The sequence below is a fragment of the Amborella trichopoda genome, chromosome 9, assembly GCF_054954075.1.
Source record: "Amborella trichopoda isolate Santa Cruz 75 chromosome 9, AtrichopodaSantaCruz75HAP2 v2.0, whole genome shotgun sequence".
Taxonomy (NCBI): domain Eukaryota; kingdom Viridiplantae; phylum Streptophyta; class Magnoliopsida; order Amborellales; family Amborellaceae; genus Amborella; species Amborella trichopoda.
The window spans coordinates 22,957,265-22,981,027 of record NC_142344.1 but is presented as its reverse complement, the minus strand read 5'-3'; the positions used below and the strand labels follow the sequence as shown (position 1 = coordinate 22,981,027).

Sequence of the window (23,763 nt, the reverse complement as noted above, 5' to 3'; positions counted from 1 at the left end):
TCCACAGAAGAAACTCCCATGGAATTTAAACACAAAAAAACCCGTTCATACCACCAAGATTCTTGACACGGGCGATTGCCTTCAAAAGCTCAAGTGAATATCGGTGATCCAGTCACTCAGCGAGGGAACCTTACAATTACAGAATCAATTAAGAGTGATGCACGTCAAACCAATTTGGAGAAAATGATAAAACTTGAGAATTTCAACCGCACTTCGTCATGTAACCATTCACCACATTCAGTTTAACAAATTTCATGCAAGTCATTCTCACTCCAAAACCCAGGAGCTGTGTGTAAGATTAAATTGGAAGACAATTGAAGGGCTTCTCTAGCGAAATTATTAGCACTGAAAAGTAGCTGCAGTATCCCGTCTTTGAAATCACTTCTTATTTCTAAAATAACTTCTATGCATTTACCATTACATTAACAGCAGGAACAAATTGATGATGGACAGATTCAAAACCAAGTTAAATAAATGGGATGAGAAAAACAATAGGGTATCATACGTAAGGAGCTTGGCTGCTGCTAACTCTATTCAGCACCAAAAGGCAATTCTAAACCTAATAAATTCTAAGACTACTTGATGGAAGACTATATTTTTTACAACTATGTATAAATGAATGGGCCAAGTGATAGCACTTGCGGGAACTCATCAGCAGTCACTTGCGACGAGCATGTTGGTGGGCTTGACTCTCCCGGGAAATTCTCTCAGCATACATTGGAAGACGTATAATCTCAGTAATCTCATCAAGTACTTCCTCCTCTGTAATGTTGTCCTGAATACTTTGCATAACCTACATTTCCAGGAGTGAAATTGCTTAGAAAGTTAACACTATCATTCCAAGGCATTTGACTTTTCTGAACCTTTTAGGATGCCAGAAAGTGGAGAGGAGAGACACCTTTGTGTAAGTATTCCATGCATTTGGAGTTTCCTTGTCTGTTCGGATGCGCATGTATTCCCAGTGTTCTTCTTGGGCATTCCAAGAACACTCCATAATTTTCCCGTTAAATTCAGAAGGGTCCTCACCACCTGCATGTGAGCACAAGTACAATCAGGGTTAAATAGCTATGTTGTTTCTGAATGGAAGTGGGGTATCAGCGTCCCAAGGCTTATGAGACATGATTTACAACAAAGACAGCTATCTATCTATCTATCTCTAAAATCACATACACTCATGCAGGAGGACACACACAAACATATTGAATATTATTGCAGACCTCATCATAAAACTCATGACTTTCCAATCTTCATAACATAGTAGGCAAAGGAAAATTGCCATATATGTTTGATTTCCATCAGGTCCACATTATCAATAACAGATTTTGTTAGCCACACAATGTGGAACAATCCTATACTTCTACCTATCATATAATAATTCCATCAACACTTTACAGCTAGATGCAATCAAATTGCTGGATCGTGACTGATAGATTGCATTATATCTATCATAGTGATGGAGGGTAAAATTATTCTTGTTTTTAATTTTTATTCGATTTCAAAGGATGTATATTTTGAGCTTAGTTTCAAGTTTTATTTTTAGAGTTTTTATTTTTATTTTTTATTTACTATTCAGGGGTAATATTCACAGTGGCAAAATTGCCATTACGAAATTTATGTTTAAATTAGGACTTTGAGGTCATTTTAATCATTGTAGGAACATTCAATGTCTTTAAATATTAAATTACATGATATATCAGATGGTAGGGCCTTGAGGGGTTCATTCCACGTGATTTTTAAAAACTGAAAGAGAGAAAAACATAGACCTTTGGAACCTAGCTTGGGGTGATGAGGAAGCCCTTGATTTTGCTAGTTATTGCTTGTATTTGGCTTGTTTTCTTGCTGATTTTAATGTTTTTGTCAATTTCCCTACATCAAGTGGTATTAGAGTTCAGATTTTCTTTAACAACAAAGCTGGAAAACTACAACCAAGCCTAGGCTTTCCTAATTTTGGGCCAAGTTTTACCAAATCAGCCTAGATTTTACTGTTTGCAGCAAGTTTTTGTCGTAAATCTGCCAAGGGTTTGTGATTTTAACGAACTCATGGCAGAAAGGGGCCGTGGAAAGCGTATTTTCACAGATCTACTTCATGATCCCAGAGATGAAAAAATTGAGGAACTTAAAAACCAAGTTCAGCAATTGCAGCAACAGTTTGCAAGCATCATTCATGTGCAAAACAGTGATCTTTCAGCCCAAGAAGACGTCAAGCACCATCCTTTTCATCTTTGGGCTCCACGTGAAGAGTTGAGTAAAGAGGCAAGTGATAAAAGACCCAAGGCGTGGGGAAAATCACTCTAGGGTTTTTGATTTGGAAGACATTCTTGATTTTGATGGAGGTTGTATAAAAAATCAGCAGGGTGTAAATTGGTATTTACCTTCAATCTTCGATATATGCTCAGATGATCAAGATCTCTTAAGAGATCTGATCTATGGCAATAATCAAGGTGAAGATAAAGGTGTTACAGAAGAGGATCTTGCTCGTGAAAAATATGGAGAGAAGGCAAAAAGAGGACTGATCAAAATCATGGCCTTTAAAGATCTCAAGGATATCAAAGAGGTAGAGCATTCAAGAAATTTAGGGAGTTGGAATCAGAATAGCACAACAGAAGTGTGATGGACTCATAAACAACAAATTGTAGCCCTGGCTTCAGAGTGTAGTGAAATAGATGTCGAGAAAGTCTCTAATGGCGAGAAAAATGAATTTGAAGTTTCCTATGCAATTTTCAATGTGAGTCCAAGGATAGCCAAATTTGATAAGTTTGTATCAATTCCTTACTACATGCACCAAGATCAAGGGGATTTCTTCTTACCACGAATAATATTTAAAGCAACTAAGAAGCAGGTTGAAGGTGGTTTTGATAATAATTTCATTTTATCACATTTTAAAACATGAGGATGAATTTTCCCAAACTAGGGGAGAATGATAGCTGGCAAAATTATTCTTATTTTTTATTTTTATTTAATTTCAAAGGATGTATACTTTGTTCTTAGTTTTAGGTTTTAGTTCAGGATTTTTAAGACTTTTTTTAGGGATTATACGGTTCTTTTTATTTTTTATTTACTATTCACTGGCTAGTATTCATGGGTACTGTTCATAGAATACTGTTCACATGGATAAAATTACCACTATAAATTTTGTGTTTTAAGTTAGGGTTTTTTGGGTCATTCTAATTATTGCATTAACATTCGATGCCTTTGAATATTAAAATCTAATATATAAGAGGTCATAGGGCCTCGAGGAGATCATCCCGCATGATTTTTAAAAATTAAAAGAGAGAAAAAGCTTAGGCTTTTGGAACCCTAGCTTGGGTGAAAAGGAAACCCTAGATTTCTCCAAGTTATTGTGTTTGGCTTCTTTTCTTGCTGATTTTACTGTTTCTATCAAGTTCCCTACATCACGTAATAACATTTCTACGTAGCCAACAGCACTTATCTTTCCAGAAGCCCCACTGCCCCCAACCATGGTTCTCTATACACCAAATCAGTTTAATTATATTGCCTCTCATACCAAGGTTTGTCCATTGAATCAAAGTTTGTTTTAAGTCAAAGGAGCAATATGCGATAGATCGAAATTAAATGCAAACCTAGGCAATTCAAATTAACATGCCACAAAGAGGCATAGTTTGCCAATTTGTTATAAACTAATAATGAAATTACCATACAAAAGTTAAAAAATAGAAATGAAGTACAAGAAGATGTTTTTTGAAAAGTAAAAAGGCGAAAAAACCAAGAATAGAAACATCAAAAAACGGAATGACTTTTGTGTATTAAATTTTTATTAGATAAGATCTATGAAATTTTGCAACAAGATATATTATTTATATTGTCTTGCCTTGTCTCAGCTTCTGCATTTTCCGTTTGAAATTGAAGGGCAGGGTTTCAATGCTGGGTTATATTAGCCACTGGATTAAAGAGTAAAATCTAAGCAATTTGGCCACAATAATTTGGAAAAATGTGCAACTGCAAGCATGCAAGAGTAACCAGACCTAAAGGAATCTAGAATGATATGCCGTTGCTTGGCCAAGGCAGTTTTTTTGGTCCCTTGGTCTGTCTTAAAGTTCTTTTTGCAGCCTTTCAACTCATTCCCATGCTTGATAGATACCTGGTTCAAATTCTATTTCCACCTTGTATTCAATCAGATGCATGCACAAAGTTTTGCAGTCAATCTATTTCCCCACCTAACCCAACAAATTCTAGAAGCATCCAGAAGGCACCAAGAACTTGTAAACTGTGAGGAAGCTCTTGAAAGTCACATATCAATTACTGGAAAACCATTCATGCTGTAATTTCCTCTGATCGTCTCCCGATATGCAAAATCTAACAGCAGTTTGCATACTGCATAAAGGACTGCTACACATAATTGGAAGCACCAGTTCAAGCTACATCCTGACCTTTCCTACTTTATGCAAACCACACATCCGCCCCAAGAGAGACCTGCCCTGCAACTGAGGTCATCCTTAGCATCTGAATCTAACAACAAAACCTGAAAGTCCTCGTTTTCCAAACCCTCTAACAAAACCATCCTTGTTAAGAGGTGGTTCGCCTCAAGTATAGGAGTTCCCCCAGTGCATAGATCTTCAGCAGCAGGGTCCCCTACAACTCAGGATCCCCTACAATGCCTCTAGCATCTGGAAGGGTTTCCTCTCTTGCCTCAACCTAATCACAGCCCTCGCTTGCTTTTGACATAGAGAGGCTACCAGAATCGCGTTTTGGATGGACATTTGGATTGGTCACTCCCCCCTAAGAGAGTCTTTCCCTTCTCTCTTCCACTTGGCCCACTGTCCCCTTTCTTCTATTGCCAAGAACTTTGAATCCTCCACCTTGGGAAGGGTTTGGGCCCCACTTTTCAGAAGGCCACCTAATGACTCCAAACTGCCAGCCTTTCTTGAACTCCAAGCCTTGCTACATTCCTTCTTTCTTCCTTCTTCTGGCCCAGACAAGATTGTCTGGACACCCTCCCCCTCAGGTGTTTTCTCCGTGTCCTCTTTTTCACCTCCCTCCTCTTACCCCACTCTTCTACCCTCTCTATCCTCCCCCGCGGCTAAAGCCTAGAATTCCTTAGCTCCCCCTAGAACTCAGTTCTTTAATTGGGCGGCAATCCAGCAAAGAGCCCTTACAGTCGACCACTTGCAAAGGCCGGGAATGCAAATCCCTAACCGATGTATTATGTGCCATACTGATGCCGAGTCCAATGCCCACCTTTTCCTGCATTGCGACATCGCTTTCCATCTCTAGGGCTCGATCCTCAACCTCTTCGGATGGCATTGGGTCACCCCACAATCCATCCCCCACCTCTTTTCATCCTACCTCTCGCCCCCACGGGCCGAATCTGGTATTTTGTCATGGAGAGCCTCAATAGCAGACATCCCATGGACTGTGCGGCTGGAAAGGAACCACAGAACTTTCAGGGGAGATTTCTCTCACATTGATATTTTGGTTGAAAAGGTGTGATCACTCGTTATCTTTTGGGCTTCCAATTCCAAACCTTTCAAGCATCTCTCCTTCGCAGATTTCCATCAAAACTCGAAGGTCCTTCTTTATCTCAAGCATTTTCAGATTCCTCAGACCTCCTTTTTGTCCCCTCCCACTCCTGGCCTGATTAAGCTCAACTTTAATGGTCGTTCCCTGGGCAACCCCGGTCCTTGGGGAGGGGAGTTTGTTAGCTCCTCGAACTCTAACCACGCAGACGCAACGGCCCTTCTAGTCGGGTTGAGATGCTTCAACAGGGATTGGGGTAACTCCCTAATCATCGAAGGAGATTCCACCAATGTCATCTTTAGGGCTTCCAAAGCAGCCCCTTGTCCTTGGAGGCTCGATCCCATATTCGATAAGCTTTTCCATAGGAGCTCGGATCTCTGCATGTACTTTGGAGACATATTTGGAGAAACGCTAATTCCATTGCAGATTCTCTCGCTAAGGAAGGGGCCTGAGGCTCCACTCACCTGGGACCTCACAACCAACTCCCCCAAACCCTTCCCCCCACCACCTGAGCCTACTGTCTAGCAACTTCTTTAAGCTTTGTGTAATCTTAGTACAATTTTTTTAGCCCTGTAAAGGATTTACTTGAACACCCGACTTGTGGGTGTTCAAACCTTGCTGTACTTCTTTTTACTCAATACACCAGTTAACATTATAAAAAAACTATACTTGGGATGCTACACTTGTAACTTTCCCATTTCTTAACTCAAATCCCACTAGGGCGATGGCACAAGGTGTCCATCATTTTTAGCCCCCGAAACCCCTTAACGACACCCGAAAAAAGAAAAAGAAAAAAAAAGCTACTAGAGAAGAAAATTTTTGTTATACTAGAACTCACCTTCAACTAAAGGCATTCTAATGCATCCATAGCAAGGAAAGGAATGAGTTCAACAGGCTTAAGCGTCCATTCAATCCTTCAGGTTGTATTTACATCAGGCAACATCACTAGGCGGTCACAAATCTTCCACATCCCAAGTAATTTCAGTAATTACTCTGTGTGTGTGTGTGCGAGAGAGAGAAAGAGAGAGAGTTATTTCAGCTATTATCGAAAAACTCATATTTCAAACTTTTTTATACAATGCTTTTTGATACACTAGTTATGCCTAATCACTTCATCAAGAGTTTCACCTTCTAAGAGATTGAAAACAAAGCCTCTGTTTATGTGTAAGCCATTATTGAAGTAACCATACTAGTTTTTCAGAAGCAATAGATAGGACACCATCTACAACTTTCCCAAAAACAAAAAAATGGCACAAATGATATTGCATCTATTTTACAGTGATCAGGGAATTCAAGAAACCAGTGTTTAAGAGCTTGGACTCAGGCTTGGACTCACCAGGTTCCTGAGCCAAGTCAGAGGTTGACTCACCCTGACTTTAGACATAGTCATATAAACTTGACACCTTACCAGGTTAGAATCACTCAAGAGAAATCAAGCCCAACTCACCATTTTTCAGAACACTACAAGAAATGCCAAATTGAAAGTGATGATTATGACACAACCATGCACCATTATTGGAGAAACAATTATTACTTAATTTATATTCCCTATAAGTAAAGGTGTGAGTATCAAAACTTGGACAGGTTGCATGCACCCGGATAGTAGGCTGGGTCAAAGAGGAAGGCTTAAAACCAGGTGGCTGTATCTTGACTGAGTAAATAGACAGGTTCACCATTTTCTTCACATGGTCGAATCAGCCCAGGCAAGCTCCAGATTGATTTGGGGAGTTTTTTGAACCATGTTTCAGTTAAAATAGTCAACGTATCATGATGGTTGAGCTTCTAGAAAAACAGTTTCCAATTACATACAACAAGATCTCCGGCCAATAGAACTAGGTCAGTATCAAGGAATTTGGTAAGGTAACTCCCCTCGAAGAAAGTATCTATTTAGTCCAGTACAATTTTAAAATAGTAGAATACAGGTCGTAATTGCAGAGACACACAAACACACATGGACACACACACACACACACACACACACAAAGATGACTTCTTTTTCTTTGGCAATCTCAACTGGGTTTAGGTCTGAGCATTGTTCGCAAAATCGCCCGATCTAACTGCTAACCGCCCGGTTACATCGGAACTGGCTTTTGGGTGGTTAGAGTGATCAACCAGTATTTAAAAAAAGAATTTCAAAAAAATGTTTATAATTTCTAAAAAATAAAGAATTTTATTTGTAATGCATTTTCAAATATTCTTTACATTATGGTAAAGATTAAATATTGTTTTGGTCATTAATACTCACTTTTATATTTTCCCATATTTTTTAAAAAAATTTAAAAATAGCCCTTGGAAAATAAAAAATGGGTTAAAATCGATTTTTTTTCATTAATTTTAAACTTCATTTGAATGTGTTTAGTTTTAATCATTCTTTATATGCTTTTCATATTTTAGTAGATTTTTTCTATATTTTTTTATTTTTTATCAACACTTTTTTAACCACCTTGGACTTGCCTGGTTAGAACGGTTGAATCAGCCGGTTTACCGGTTAGGCCAGTTAAACCGCTTCCAGGCCCATGTCCGGTTAACCATTCCGATTCGATTTTGTGAACACTGGTATAGAGAGACGAAGTCAGATAAGTTTTTAGATAGGAAGAGACACCAAATCCCTTTTTCTGGAATTTGTATATATAAAAAAATACAAGAGAAGAGAACGAATAGAGACTTCTGATGCCGAAATCAAAGGCAGTGGTATCGAGATTTTGTCACTTGCCAATTCCAAATAGGATTGGGTAACAACTCTAGGGATGGAACATCAATATGAATGAATGGCTATGATGGCTTTATGCAACACAAAAACCTACAACTTAGGAGTTAGAAGGTAGTATAGATTCAGAGTCGTTACATAGATAAAGCTTACAGAAATGAGCCCATGAGACCTGATGGCCAAACTTAAAGACTATGGAGGTAGAATAGACTGAGAGTCATCACATAGATAAAGCTGCCACAATAACAACCAAACAAGCCCATGAGACACATCTAAGGTAAAATATGCGGACAAAGGAGAGAGCGGTAAAATCAAAACGTCCAGTGACAGAAGCCCAAGGTATGCCCAGTGTCACTCATGGGAAAACTAGCAGCTTCATTCAATAAGCATGAGATTTTCCATGGGGCCCAATTATCATCCAACCTAAGGAAGTTAGAGCAAAATATCATCCTGAAATCTGCATGCTCTACAAAATGTCAATTAGAGAAAAATGGTGTCACAAAAATCTATTCTCTACTGAACACCAAAGTTTCATTAGTCTTCTAAATGTTGCAAACACCATGAAACTTGCTTGACATCAAAGAAGTAAAATCTTGATCCCTGAATAAGCTCTCCACGTCAGTTCTGAATCCTCTCACTAACACCAATCAGACTTTAGCCACCAGTCTCGAGGGATGGAACTTTCTGGGTAGAAGAGCAACTCTCCCTGCCCGGCAAGTAATTTCCATTTGCCAAGTATTGAAATGTCCAAATCTATTGCAGTCATAGAGGGTACATGCAATGATTAATGCCATCAATCTAAAGAAACACCAGACTACCATTTTTCCCTTTAAGAGATCATAACATAATTTAAATGCCACTGAATGTCACAACTCCAAAGTCAAGAGCATAAACCCCAGGGATCCCAAGAATGCAATCTTAACACAAACAACAAAATTATTGATGGCAAATCAATTAAATAGATTGAACAGCCGTCAACCAGACTCGTTCATATCAGGAAAGGTACACAAATTTCAGCACATTCATCAATTAAGAGAAAAAACAGATAATAATTTATTATTTCTAGATGATTTAGGCAAATAAACACCAGTTGGCAGAATGATCACAATCTTTTCAAGAATAAAAATTGTGGGAATGTCCCCGTAGGTGAAGGCAACAATATCTTGATTGTTGTCACTTCTCTAGATCTCTCTGTTATTGCATACACATGATGAGTCATCACTTTGAGCAGAACAGGAGAGAAAGATTAAAAAAAAAAAAAACAATTCTGATGAAATACACAAGCATGTAGAAAAGTGCATGTGCGTGTAACTACCAATCCTGTAATATGTATAGCAATTGCGGTTTGGTGCATTTGAAGGACCCTGGCAGCATATATTCATCTGCTACAATACTTGACAGTAAGAAATTTAAGAAATCACAACTTCATGTGAAAAGAGGATAAAGAATTAAAACAATGAAAAGTTGACAAAAGTACAGATTCGAAATAAGATGTGCAAATCACCTTTAAATACAACATAAGCTCCTTGTAATTGTCGTCTATTTTTTCTGTCAAGAAGATAAAGTGTTTGATGGTTTTCCTCTCCAACCTATCCACAGAAACATCTTATACAACATTAGTGCGTGCAACCTAAGAAATTAATGTTAAAGACAAAGCTCAAGGTTATCCCTTCCATATATAAATTAAGAAAGATATTCAGACCATGCAATAGAAGCAATTCAAATAAAGAACATATATTATACTTGTGAGAATACCTCAAATAGAAAATCAACAGAGTTCATATCAGGAAATTTCCACTTGAGAAGGCCTTTGTGTGTCCGGAAAACATATGCATCATCCCACCCCTGCAAGAGAAACATCCATAAGCTGCTGTGAATGATAGTCAAAACACCAAGGCTAATTAACCATCTTTACACCATATCATCAGTAATAAAAGTAATTCAAAACTCACCGCAACATTTTGTAGAAATTTCAACAAAAAAAGAGGAACATTGCTAGTCATATATAGCTCACTCCCTTACCATATATAGCCAAGTCCCTTATAACCAATAAGCTCATGTTTACAATATTATATTGTTAATTCTTGGGTTTGCATGAAGGGCCATCTTTGAGAGAATAGTAAGTAGATGTGGAGAACATGAGCATTTATAAGAACGCAACCAGGAAACTAGATCTCGGTAATGGAAGTGGGATTGAGGTTTCAACAAGGAAGCGCAACCCAAATGTAGGGCTCTTATAGTTTACTTATCATAAACTGATGCTCAAACTAGTACAAGTTACTCATACATGACAATGTGACGTAATGCTTATTGAGTTACCACAATTACATACAAAATAAGAACAGACAAAAACAAGAACGTTTACACAATTGTGCCCCCACGAGGACATCATGTACTCCCCTTGCTGCTCCCATTACCCGAAATACACCCTTCACATTTTTTGATACTGAATCATTATGATGAAAGTGATAACCACCATAATGACCATTGAAGAAAACATTATAACAAAACCCAATGGCAAAAGAAATAGGAAAGGGGCTCCAAACACCATAATGCACCATATGTTACCGGTCAATTTATTTCTTCATAACAAAGGCAGTCACAAGTTTTTATTTTCCATCATAACTAGAACATCACATTTGCAAAAGAAGTGCATCAGACATTAAAAGCTGAACTGAGTCAGATGTTGGATGACAAAGTAGATTTCAATGCCGTCGGCAAAGCAGGAAATGTACTGTTGGTAGCCATGATGATAAGATCCCATCGTTGTAGGAACATTAGACTTAGCTGGTGTTGCTGCTCCCTAACCTCACGCAATTCCTCATCAACAATTTATTTATTCACTAGCCGTCCATTTTCAGTGATTAAAAAGGATTAACTGTCATAGAACATAGACATCAACTCATGCCCATGGGCTACAGTCTTGTCCATTTTTTCAAGTCATTTACAACAAATTTATACGAGGTGAATTTCAAATGAACACAGTAAGGCATCAGTAAACTGCAACTAAGGAATCAGTGCGTTGAAACACGACTCGGCCAAGGTACTCGAACCTTGGCCGAGGTGAGTTTTCGGGAAGTCTGAGTTACTCGCCTGAGTTCAGCCTTATTTATAAAAATGATAAAATGGTAAAATAGATATATATTATAATCCGCCCATATTTTACATTAATTCTTGAATGGCATTAATGGATAGACTAGCCCCCTGTGTGTGTCACATTCCCGAGGTTTCTTGGGTTCGATTCCACGAACACATTCTTTTTAAACTCTTGTATTTTGCTTTTTTAACACTTCCACATTTTCAACACAAAAAAAATTGAGGGTTGGAGCTCTTGTATTTTGCTTTTTTAACATGTCACACGTCAAGAGGGCTGAGGGGATTCAAATCCTTCTAGTGTCGTTCAGAGTGCGTGAGCAGTATCCAAAAAGCCTTTGTGTAGCTATTGACTTGAAATGGACATAATAATGTAAGTTAACTTTCTCAAAAAAAAAAAAGGACAAATTAATGTACATAAAACTTTAAAAGCTTGGTGTACACGCCCTGGTTTATAGGGTTTTGGTCGACAATATGCCCTGGTGCTGCTCACTAGATCCCACAAATGTCTTCATGTAATTTGATAAAGGGGTAAAACAATGGCCCCCGGACCGACTGACGTGGTAAATTTCATTCTCACTATTAAAAACTAAATCAATATGAATATTGAGATGTCACAAGGTTTATGTTAGATTATTTATTCAGTCAAATCCTGAACGCAGAAATAGGGTTTGGAGAATTAATAAACAAAGTGAGAGTAGGGGGTATATTAGCAGGGCCAAAGGGGACAACAAAGAAATAGGTGTCTCAAACAGTAGATGTCTAGTCTAAAAACTACACTACCTTATAAGGATTTGGTCTATGGTATCTCCGGGAGCTGCCCCCCAGTTCCACGCACAATGTGTTCACTCAATTTCAAAAAAGGTTAGACTACGTCCAAAAAGTCAGCTGCCAGGGCAGAGGCCTTGCCGCCCCACACTAGGGCTATTTCCACTAGTGCAAGATAGTGGCCCTGGCCAGCCAAAGAGGAAAAAAATGCCCTTTTCCCACTTGGAAAGGGGGAAATTGTATTTCGGGGATTTTTGGCCCACCAAAACCCTAATATTTTTCCCACAAAAAATAAATTTTTTAGTTAAAAAATGAATATTTAAGGATTGCAACCGAATTTGTGGTTTTTGATTTCTTGCGTAATCGAAAGGCATTCCACTGGAAATTTAGGGATTTAAGAGGTTGCAAAATAGAGTTTTTGGCAAACAAATGTGATCGATTCAAGCCTACCATTGGTTTTTTGAAAGGTTTGTAAATTTAACTATTTATATATAGAGTTTCGTATTTATTGCGAATATTGTGCTATACCATGCATTTTTTTCATTTTCATGTGTTTATTATTGATGTTTGGCTTTATGATCGAACTTCATGAGTAGTTTTTTTCCCTTAGTTTGCTAATTTTTTATTATAATATTTTTATGGCTATTTTTGGCTATATCTATGACTACTTATGGCTATTTATGATAATGTTTCAAAATATCACTCTATGTATGGCTATGTCAATAATTTATAATGCAAAATAACTAATTTATAATACATATTTAGCTTTTTTTTTTTTTTTTGCAGTGCCCGCTTACGTCCTTAGGCTGACACCCAAGCCTCAACCTCTTGGGCACCCATTTTTGTTTTCTAAAACATTGAGCTTAGACAATGGTCCTCGTGATTGAAGGTGGCTACACTATTTGTAAATTGTATAGACAAGGGTAAATTTCATTCTCAATTTCAAAAAACAAATATATAAATATATCAAAAACGGAATCAATATAAGTAAATCAAAAGATGATGACAATGCTCACAGTAGATTGCTTATTCAATCAAATCCTGCATACAGAAACAAGGGTTTGGAAACAATACAAAGAAATGTGAGTAGGAGAGGGACATAAATATTTAGAAGGAAATTTTTTTATTAGTAATGAAAGATATAACCTGGATTTATGTCAAACAGCAGGTACTAATGGGTATATGAGAGAGGAGAAAGATGTCAAGAGAAAGACAACGTAGAAAGAGAAATGAGAGAAGTGCGTGAGAAAGAGATAGGAAAAAGAGAGGGGCGTGAAAGAAGAGAAAAGCTTGATGTGATCTCCCTCTGGGATCAGTCACATATATTTATCACATCGATGTGAAAAATTACAAGAAATGCCCTTGTTTGAGTAAATAACTCACACAATCCTATTGAATAAGATATTCCATTCATGTCTCTAACTTACTGCTACACTTTTAACATTCCCCCTCAAACCTGAGCATAGATGTCAATCATGCCTAGCTTGACAACTATATAATGTAGTCTATTATGGGAAACTGCATTAGTGAAGAAATCTGTTAGTTGACCTCTCAATTTCACATCACAAATAATTCTAGTTGCAACTTTCCCCCATACGAAATGACTGTCTACCTCAATGAGTGCTTTACTATTGCATGAAATGTGGATGGTTGCTTCATTATCATAATAAAGAGCCAACAGTAATTGAACATTAATTCCCAGTGCTTTACTATCGCATGAAATATGGGGTTCTCAGAAATGCGGATGGTTGCTTCATTATAATGATAAGGAGCCAACGCTAACTGAACATTAATTCCCAGATCAGCCAATATAGTTTAACCCACATAACTTCACATGCCCCATGTGTCGTAGCCTTGTATTCAGAATTTGCACTAAGTGTTTTTTTTACCTCTTCTACGAGGCTAGATTACCACCAACCATGGCACAACATGTAGTAGATATTCTATCGATCAGTGAATCAGCCCAACTTGACCAAGATTGGCAAACAACAAACTCTCCCAGGAGATAACTTGATATACGTACGATAGACAACATCTAAATGAGGTTTTCAAGAGGCATGCATGAATTGACTGACTCCTAACAGCATAAGATAGATTTGGTCGTGTAATTATGAGTTATATAAGCCTGCCCACTAAACTCTGATATCGATAAGGGTCCTCTAGGAACTATCCCATCTTGCATAAAGTCTACAATTGGTTTCCGGAAGAGTATCCATTGGTTTTTCTTCCAACATTCCGGTTCAATATAACAAGTCCAGCACATACTTCCATTGAGAGATAATGATTCCCTTTTTTTACGTAGCCACTTCAATACCCATAAATATGAGGGGCCCCAAATATTCTATGTCAAACACTTTAATCAGGTAGCACTCAAGATCTTCAATGTCTGCTAAGCTATACTCTATCACTATATTATCATTGACATACACTATGTGTTGTAATCCCAACACTCTATTTCTCACAAACAATGTATGATCAATTTGAATCCTAAAATAAATTTTTGGCCAGAATTCACTCAATCCAAGCTCTCAGTGATTGTTTAAGTACATTTATTGGCTTTTTTTAATTTGCACACTTTTCGTGTCTCCCAAAGCTGAAAACTTGGAGACAGCCATATACATTTCCTCATGAAGATTTCCATGCAAAAAGGAAATTTTTTCATCTAGCTGATGTAGGGACCAATATTTATTTACAGAGGAGAAAATGATTCTAAGCATTTAACTTCGCTATATGGGTGAAACTCTCTTTGTAATCTATACCATGAGTCTATGTGAAACCTTTTGCAACCAATCTCACCTTGTATTCAATAGTGCCATCCACCTTGTAAGTGAAACACCCACTTGCATCCTACCTCCTCCGGTAAGGTCCCAATGATATTTTTTTTTTCTTGAAGAACTTGCATTTCCTCCCACATCGTAGCAATCCATTGAGGTTGTGATAAGCTTCTTCCATACAACATGGAATACTAATAGTAGCCAAAGATGATGGGGCAACACGATAAGAAGGTAACACGCAATTATTTCCCTATAGCATATTGTGTAACGATTACTTTTGCGTAAGGCAATAGGTTAGTCAAGGTCTGGAACAGGGATTGAAATGGGTAGTTTTAGGATGAGGAGGACTTTCTAAGTTAAGATTACTTCCTGGTTCCAAGTTGACATCTGAGTAATAACTGTTTTGAACTTCGGGTTGTACCCATTCTTTCTTGGACCATACTTCTTCAACTCCCTCTCCTAGGGTGCAACCAGGACATTTCCATCTTCATTTTGAGACGTTTCATAAATGAAAGGGATTGAAAAGGGTAGGCCTAATTGTGCTAGATTGCTCTTTCTGTATATACTATTCTTCCCTTGAAGAGAACATTGTTGTCTAGCAGAGGAAACATATGGAATGGATTCAAAGACGTGAACATCTATAGAGACATAAGAAACTTCATTAGCAGGATCATAGCATTTGAAACCTTTTTGATGGGCTATATATGCTAAGAAAATGCACTTAATAGCTTACGATCAAGTTTGATTCCTATAGAATATAGCACATGAACAAAGAACACGAACAAAAACGTTGGGAGGCAAGGGAAACAATTGGGAATTTGGGAGGAGTCTGGATGGGAGAATCGCCCTGAAGAACATTCAAAGGCAGACGACCTATCAAGGAGCCAGCAGTAAGGACATCTTTAAAGGAAAATACTTTTGGAACTTTAATTCCAAGCAAGAGGGATCCGATAACTTCAAACAAGTGCCAATTTTTTCTTTCACCAACTCCATTTTTTAGTATAAGAAAATGTTATTTGGAACTCTATACCCTGATCCCTCATATAATCCCTGAGATGATTATAAACATATTCTCCACCATTATCAGAATGAAGTACTTTCGTACCTGCATTATATCGTGTCCTTACTGTGAACTTGAAAAGATTGCAACTTCATCCTCGTATTTCATTAGATAAAGTGTAGCCAATCTAGAGCAATCATCCACAATAATAACAAAGAAACGAAAATTAAACAGAGAAACAACTTTAGAACATCCCCCCACAACAGAGTGTACAATAAAGGAGACTAATTATTATTACAGATAAGAAAAGAAATTCTAGAATTTTTCATAATTGAGAGTATCACATTGTAATTGAAATTAACTCAAAGATGAAGAGGTCTTAGGGAGCAAAGAATATAATATAGAAAGAGGAACATGACCAAGACGGGTGTGCCACAAATACACCCACTCTTTATTAGCAATCAAGGACATGACAGTGCTTTGAGTTTCGGTATGAGCTTGTTTTGGGGCCTCTAGAAGGGACAACCCTCCCTCCTCACGACCACTCCCAAATGTCTTCTGGTACCTAGTCATGAAAGACATGATAAGACAGGAAAAAGGCTACACAGAAATTCAAAGTTCTTGTAGGGTTACAAACAGAAAAAAGATTATTACATATCTTGGGAACCTATAAAGTGGACAGAAAATTTACAGAAGAAACTATGGAACAGTCCCTTTTCCTTTAACAGGTACAGGACCATCAGCAATCTTGACAGAATCATGGTTGAAGCAAGCAGCGCAAGTAAAAAAGACGGCAATACCAGTCATATGTTGATGGCTCATGAACCAATGATCCAATGAGTATGAGGAATCATGGAAACATGGTGTGCAGATGCAGACATACTTGATTGGGTAAGATGCAACTTTGAGGGAGATGAAGGTTCATCATGGAGGATCTTGGAAACCATCACTTGTTTATCCTCAGGAATAGAAGATATCTAGTGACAAAATAGATGACTCGTAGGCTCTTGTTATCGAGCCACAATATCACAAGTCTACACTCTAGTTGCAGCTTCATTAACCCGAGTTGTATTGTGCTTAGGGTATCCAATGAGATCCCAACACATCTCCTTGGAGTCGAGATTGTCCACAATGGGCACATTTCAGCTTATCTTTTTCATCAAGTGTGAGGCCTCTGAGACCATCGCTATTGCTTCCACCTTGACCACCACTACGACCGTTCCATGATTATTACAGGTGTTAGAAATGAGGGCAGCTTTTCATATTCGCCAATGAATACATATAACATTTTCCAGCGAGTTTCTTTTTGTTGGAGAAGGACAACTATTATTCTAAGTGAGGGGAGAGTTTAATATTTTCATATTTAGGAATGAGGTCCCCCTAAAACATCAAAGTATCTTCTTTAGTTCCGCTCTTTCTCTATACTATTTTGCACAATATGAGCAGTTTATGGACTGCTAGCGACTCAGTTCATACCCAGAGAGCAGAAAACAGTCTCCAAATGATAAATCTGTGCTTCAAATTGTTCATTTGCTGCTCTAACTCATAGACTTTTGCGATATTTCTCTTTTGTGAGTCAGTTTCAGCCATTGCATCCCATAACTCCTTTGAAGTATTACAATTCATAAATGTGTAACTCAAGTTTGGTTGCATGAAACTTAAAGTCCAGTTCATAACGATCATTTTATGGGCTTCCCAATCTGCAAAAGTTGCTTCCTACAAACCTGGTTCCACTCTACAACCATCAATATAGCCTAATGTTTTTCGACCCCCAAGGTAAAACATTACACATTTTAAGTTCCATGACAAACTATCTGGCCCATTCAATATAATACGTGCCATAAAATTTAATAGTAGTATTAAATTCTAGAGTACTCCATACTTGATCCTTGTTGTAACATTATATGTCTTCGAGGCAATAAACAGGTTAGCATTATTGCTGAAATCTAGATCTACCCTCAGATATCTCTCCAAGTATGCTTTTTTTTTTTTAAGTTGTCTCTCCAATTACTCTTTTTAAACACCAAAAGCACTACACAGTGCATTAGTCAAAAACATTCTGACGTATAATGGCTCCAAGCTTCACCATCAGATACACATCAAGTAGTTGTTATCAATCCCCAAAAGTAAGACTTGATAATATGTTTCAGATTTCTCATAAGAAAACACAAATTTATGCAACCTGGTTCATCACTAGATCACCCATCAATGGATCACAAGCCATCCTAAGTTTTGGGGACAACCTAACAAAATTGACACCTTTCTGGAAAAACCATATGAGATTAGGAACAAACAATAGAAAATGACAATTCCCTTCAAAGAAATTGTATAAAAGAATATTCTCACCATGATCTTCAAAAAGAAGATACATTAGCATTTCTTCTTGCCATACATTCTCTCATTATCAGGCCATACCGCTGAAACCAAGAGTTTCATCACTCTAGTCTCACTTATTCAGATCTGAACCTTGCTCTGATTCCAAGTTGAAAGAGATAACCTAGATTTACGTCGATCAGCAGGTACTAGATGATTATATAAGAGAGGAGAAGAAGATGTGAAGAGAAAGAGAGAAAAGATGAAGAAGGAGAAAGGAGAGGTATATGACAGAGGGAGAGGAGAAAGAGAGGTACATGAAACGGAAAAGGCAAAAGAGTGGTGTGATCCCCCCTTCAGATTAATCACATATAGTGTTTCAAAAAGCGTAAGGCGGATCCTAGGCATCCTGGTGGATCTAGGCCGCCCAGCGCCTTGGTGGGCACCTAGAATAAACAAAAAAAGACTCTATAATCTCTAACAGTATAAGCATAATAGTATATTGTATAAAATATAAGAATTAGGTATTTAGAGCCAACTTTTGTAAATTTGGAGAACTTCACCCATGTTGGCTCTACCAATTGGCTACAAAGATATAGCATAAAATCATAAATAAATAATCGAATTATAGAAATGAAACTTGATTACTTGAACTTGATGAACTTAAGAATATTATTACCTAGATCAAGTTTGGTCCTTTGCTCCATCGTCATTTGACTCCCAAAAGGCTTTAATGAGAACTAATAATTTATCAGCTCATCAACACATATAATATCCTGGATATACGGATCAAGGACTAGCACATCTACACACTTATTAAATCCAATCATAATTATGTGATTTGTGAGTATATCCTCATCAACATAAAAAAAAACTTGGGTTCAAATAATAACCAGTTAAATGCAACGGCCGATGTAGCTGCCTATCCCACTTCTTATCAATAATCTCCCAAACAGGCTTACAACAGTTCTCATCATCATCTAAATTTTGGGTTATCTCACTCTTGCATTTCTCCATAGCCTCATATATGTAGCCCATAAAAGCCTTGTCACTATCAACCATGCGAAAGACTTTGACAAGAGGAAAAAATACCTTAAGAGCGCCCTTCACCCCTAGCCAAAAAGCCTAAAAAAGGATAATATCTCTCACCTTCATTCCAACCTAATCCTTGGACCACTTGTAACATCTCCAGTCATCTGCGATGAACATCTGCCTCAACTGCACTCTCCTCGAATGTATGCTATCTAGGCATAAGTACCAGGTCACAAATCTCGTGACGGCCTCACAATTTCTTTCTTCTTTGTAAATCTACACATCATGTTGAGGGTGAGATGGTGGCTATAAATGGAATTTGCAACTAACTTTGCCTTCTTCACTACACCTGATATCTCGGTTAAACTGCCAAGAGCCTCAAGCATGAGGTCTATCTATGAGCTGCATATGGTGTCCAAAAGATTCTAGGATAAGCTATGCGCAACAAATTAGCAACAGCAACATTAGGAATTGTCTGTGACAACTTGTACAACAAGATGCTCCCCAACCTCCTTGATTTCCTTCTCTATAACTTGGAATATGTAATGGTCATCATGGCCATAATCAGATGCATCAATAGGCCTCAAAAAATATAGTCCCTAAAGGACAATTCACAAGTAAATTCATCTGACTGCTTCTCTTCGTATCGCTCCAAGTATCAGTCATAATAAAAGCTTCATACTGAACCCATGCATTCTTCTTAACTTCAACAACATCCTTCGTGACACTCACTGTTTTTTTTCAAAAGTGGCTCTGTAAGCTCATATCGGATTGGGGGTTTCATCCCAGACCCAAATTGGCCAATTACCTCTACCAAGGCATAGAAGCTGCTTAGGCAAGCGGTATTGAAAGGAATGCTCGCCTCATAACACCATGTAGAAATATAAAAAGTCGCTCTATCTCTCTCTTCCTTCTTCATTATATTTTCAATGGTGGTTTGCTTCTTTGTTTTCTCTCCTGCAACCTTATGGTCAAACTGAAGCAAAAACTATCCATAGGGCCTCTAACCCGAGGCTTCTTATTCCAAGAACCAGAAGCAATTACAACTCCCTTTCCCTTCCCCTTGATAATGGATCGTTCTACCTCTTGATATCCCTCCCCATCCTCATCACTATTATCATCATCATAACTTACCCGAACCCCATATCTAATATCTGCTATGGAGGCAAATTTCTCATCTTTTTTAATTTTTACCATACTTAAAAAATTGGTTATTTCCTCTCTAACAGCATCAGGAGTCTTTTTACATGGGGCAACATCCCCCATGATACTGGCAAGATGTTTCTTGAACCAGTTCATGCCCCCTTTTGTAATATTTTCACAAAACTCGCATCTTATGCAATTTTTATCATTAAGATCTGGGTTGTAGCCTTATTTTCAACCGGTATCACCACTCCTATTAGATCCCAAAGAAGACATCTCAAAAATAATACAACTTATGCAAGCAATAAAAAAAAATTACTTACTTTGATTGCCCAATCTCCAAACTTCCACCTCAAAGATGCTTCTAAGGACTCAAAATCTTCTAAAAAACCCTCCAATAGATATATAAAACATAAAAAATAAATCTAATATCAATGGGTGGTGCTTTGATAATTTCTCATAAATTTGATAAACCCTTCAATCCTAATGAAATTACCAAAAAATAGTTTTTTAGGGTTTTTCTCTCTGTAAAATGGTTGCTATTATGTTTTAATAAACCTAAAAGCAACAAATTTGGCTCCTTAGTATAAAAAAAAAAGGACAAAAAATGCCCCTACCGAAAGTGTTTTCCGCCTCTGGGCGAGGAGCAGTCCTTGGGCGGATGCCTAAACAGGCACCTAGGGATTTCTCCCATTTTCTGGTGCCTAGGCATGGGTGGTGTGCCCAAGCCACCCAGACAGCCTAAGCGGCTGCCAGCCACTAAGTGGTCCACTTTTTGAAGCATTGATCACATATAATGAAAAATTATAAAATGCCCTCGTGTCAGTAAATAACTAACACAACACTTTTGTATAAGATATTCCATTTAGATTGCTAATTTACTATTGCACTTTCAACAGTAACTAGGAGGAGGTTAGGAAATGGGTAGGGATTGGGGTTCAAGTATGGGATTGATCTTCTTAAGAGGAAGAGTAAACAAAATACAAGGTTTCTACCAACAACAATTCTAGTGGCAAAGCTCAAGCTCTATTAGTATATATAAAATCCAAGTTACAATTTGCGGTCCAAGCGGGTTCTATACAGCTACAAATGTATGTAGAAGGACCAGGCATCTGCCACATTAAAAATCATGGTTGCCTATAGATAGCAAAGAAAGGGGAAAGGCAAACGTTTAACAACTAGCAGTTTCCACTACCGCAGCAGTTGAATGCATTTAGGAAGTGAAAATTTGAAAGTAGAACCACCTTTGGCAGGAAATTCTAGCAGAGAGATATTCACAACAAACTAACCTATACGAGAAAATAAGAGATATGAATAGGTGTCAAATAATCATAGACACGTTGTGGTCATCTTGACATGCACAAAGTTACTATCTGACTGCAGCTTACAGCTTGCATTCTAACTAGGCACAAAGAAAAAAAGTATTTTTTTCCCTCTATCTGAAAATTAGCATTGGTTATAGAAAAGGATTATGAAATTAAGTTGAAAAAATATACATGAGGTATGTGAGATGCTGAAGAAACACAAAAAAAAGAGTACAAGAAGCAGTGGCATTACAAATAGCCACCACATTCCAGGTTATGAAATGGTACATCAACGACTCTAGAAAACGTAGCACACACGAACAGCTCCAAACAGCCCATGCTGCGACAGCAAGCATCGCCATCAACAGTACCTGAAATATAAGACCATCTGCCTCATGTGAAAGCTTGGGAATGAAGTCCCTCAGCACCTTTATAACCGCAGATAACATCCAAAAATCCTTTCTTCTTACCTGTTTGCACAAAGTGAAGTGAAATCAGCTTATTTTCATTCAAGAGAATTTCTAATCCAAGAATTATAGCCCAGCAGCAGATATGATCAAATGAGGTACCGGTCAAAACACAAAGTATGAACAATACAAGGTGCGAAGAAGGAAATTAACTTACTCTGAAAGGTTCCATGTCATATCTGTAAGAATGATTGTTCGAAACATCACTATTACGGGGCTCAACAACTTCCTTCTCAATTAATTTCCACCTTTCACAAAAGGGAAGCTGCTTATAACAATTCAACATAATTTCAGACCTCAATTCATTGAATAAAAACCAAAGAACACCTGTCCAAACTCCAGTATAACCTGGCAAATGGTTCACAAATACAAAATCCCCAAAAAAAATGACCCCGCAGAACAAAGTTCTCATCAAAGAAGATGACTAAAAACAAAGTGTAATCTGAACTGATGCAAAAACTTAACATGGAAATCGGTAAGTAGATTACATCCAAGAACAAGGAAAGAAAGCAAAAGAATACGAATACATTGCACAATTTCAGATATTCTCGATTAATACGAAAAGACTGGGAACATTAACAGAATAAGGCCCCATTTGGGGGCACAAGATTTCAGCAATAGAAACATCCTTTCACACACCCATTTAATGAGTGTTCCAGCTTTGGATATTCTAGGCGAAGACCTCTATAAGACCATTTATTCCCAAGATGCTACCAAAACTCTACTAAGACTAGAACACAAAAACAATATTTTCCCTCTATTCCTGAAAAAAGGGGACTTTTTTGTTATGATTGTGACCATTTAAGACTACCGTTTTTCAGGACTCATTGTAATGGTAGACAGATCTTTTTCTTTGACATGACTATTAAGCATTAGTATGCCCATACGGGGGCCTTACTCATTCGAGGGGTCACAACATGTTGGTCATATTATTAGGACAAAACATAATATTAGAGAGGAAATACTGGACACCACAAAACACTCAACCAAACTCATTATCGTGACTACAGCATGGCATCAGGATTTTCATTTTTACTTTTTGGAGAGTGAACCCCTATCTACCTATCACCTCATCACTCTATTCCCTACTAGCCCCTCTCACGTTTTGGCAGCATGGGTCCAAGGGACAATTCGTGCTCACGTTTTGGTGACAAAGAAGCACATTCAACTCAGTGGAGCTCCATCGCAAACTTCCAGCCTGGCGCGTAACAAGAAACGGTTGCGATGCCCATAATTGCTCTCTTTTAGTGAAAATGTAGTTATAACTTTATTTCTCTTTTACTGCTTCTTTTCTATCATTCCTCTTGTATTCAGAGCACCCATTTTGTGGGCTTCCATTTTTACCACTTTTGTCGCACTGTAATCATTATACATATTTATAATAGTCAAAAGTTTCAAAAACATAAAAAAAAAAACTAAGGCCATTTAATCTTTCTTTATATTTTAGTTACTGAAGGGTAATTTTATCTTCTAGAGTTGTAGAGAATTTCAGGGTAGTTTAGTCTTTTATTAATTTATTTTAATTAAGGGTATATTATCTCATTATGTTTATGACAATTTGTATAAATGGGAATAGGGATGTGAACTTTGAGAAAGAAAAAAAAATTATTAGAAAACGCTTCTTGATTTCTTGGACTGAACATCATGGCTTGATTACTCCGCCAAAGGTCACCTCCCTTCGAAGGTA

The 23,763-nt window shown here is 37.6% G+C and overlaps 1 protein-coding gene across 8 annotated transcripts in view; it reads right to left on the bottom strand.

The window, feature by feature from the left end:
• Positions 1-371: 371 nt before the first annotated feature.
• The window catches only part of LOC18436476 (uncharacterized), a 108,034-nt gene continuing 84,642 nt past the window's right edge, over positions 372-23,763 (bottom strand). For all 8 annotated transcript variants that reach the window (XM_088845825.1, XM_088845829.1, XM_088845828.1 and 5 more), the window contains 6 exons: positions 22,234-22,341; positions 21,981-22,079; positions 9,938-10,027; positions 9,687-9,771; positions 899-1,029; positions 372-793 (listed from right to left, as the gene is read on the bottom strand). In XM_088845825.1, the coding sequence (XP_088701951.1) occupies positions 659-793; positions 899-1,029; positions 9,687-9,771; positions 9,938-10,027; positions 21,981-22,079; positions 22,234-22,341 (648 nt within the window). In that variant the 3' untranslated portion in view covers positions 372-658. The remainder of the gene's footprint in view (positions 794-898; positions 1,030-9,686; positions 9,772-9,937; positions 10,028-21,980; positions 22,080-22,233; positions 22,342-23,763) is intronic.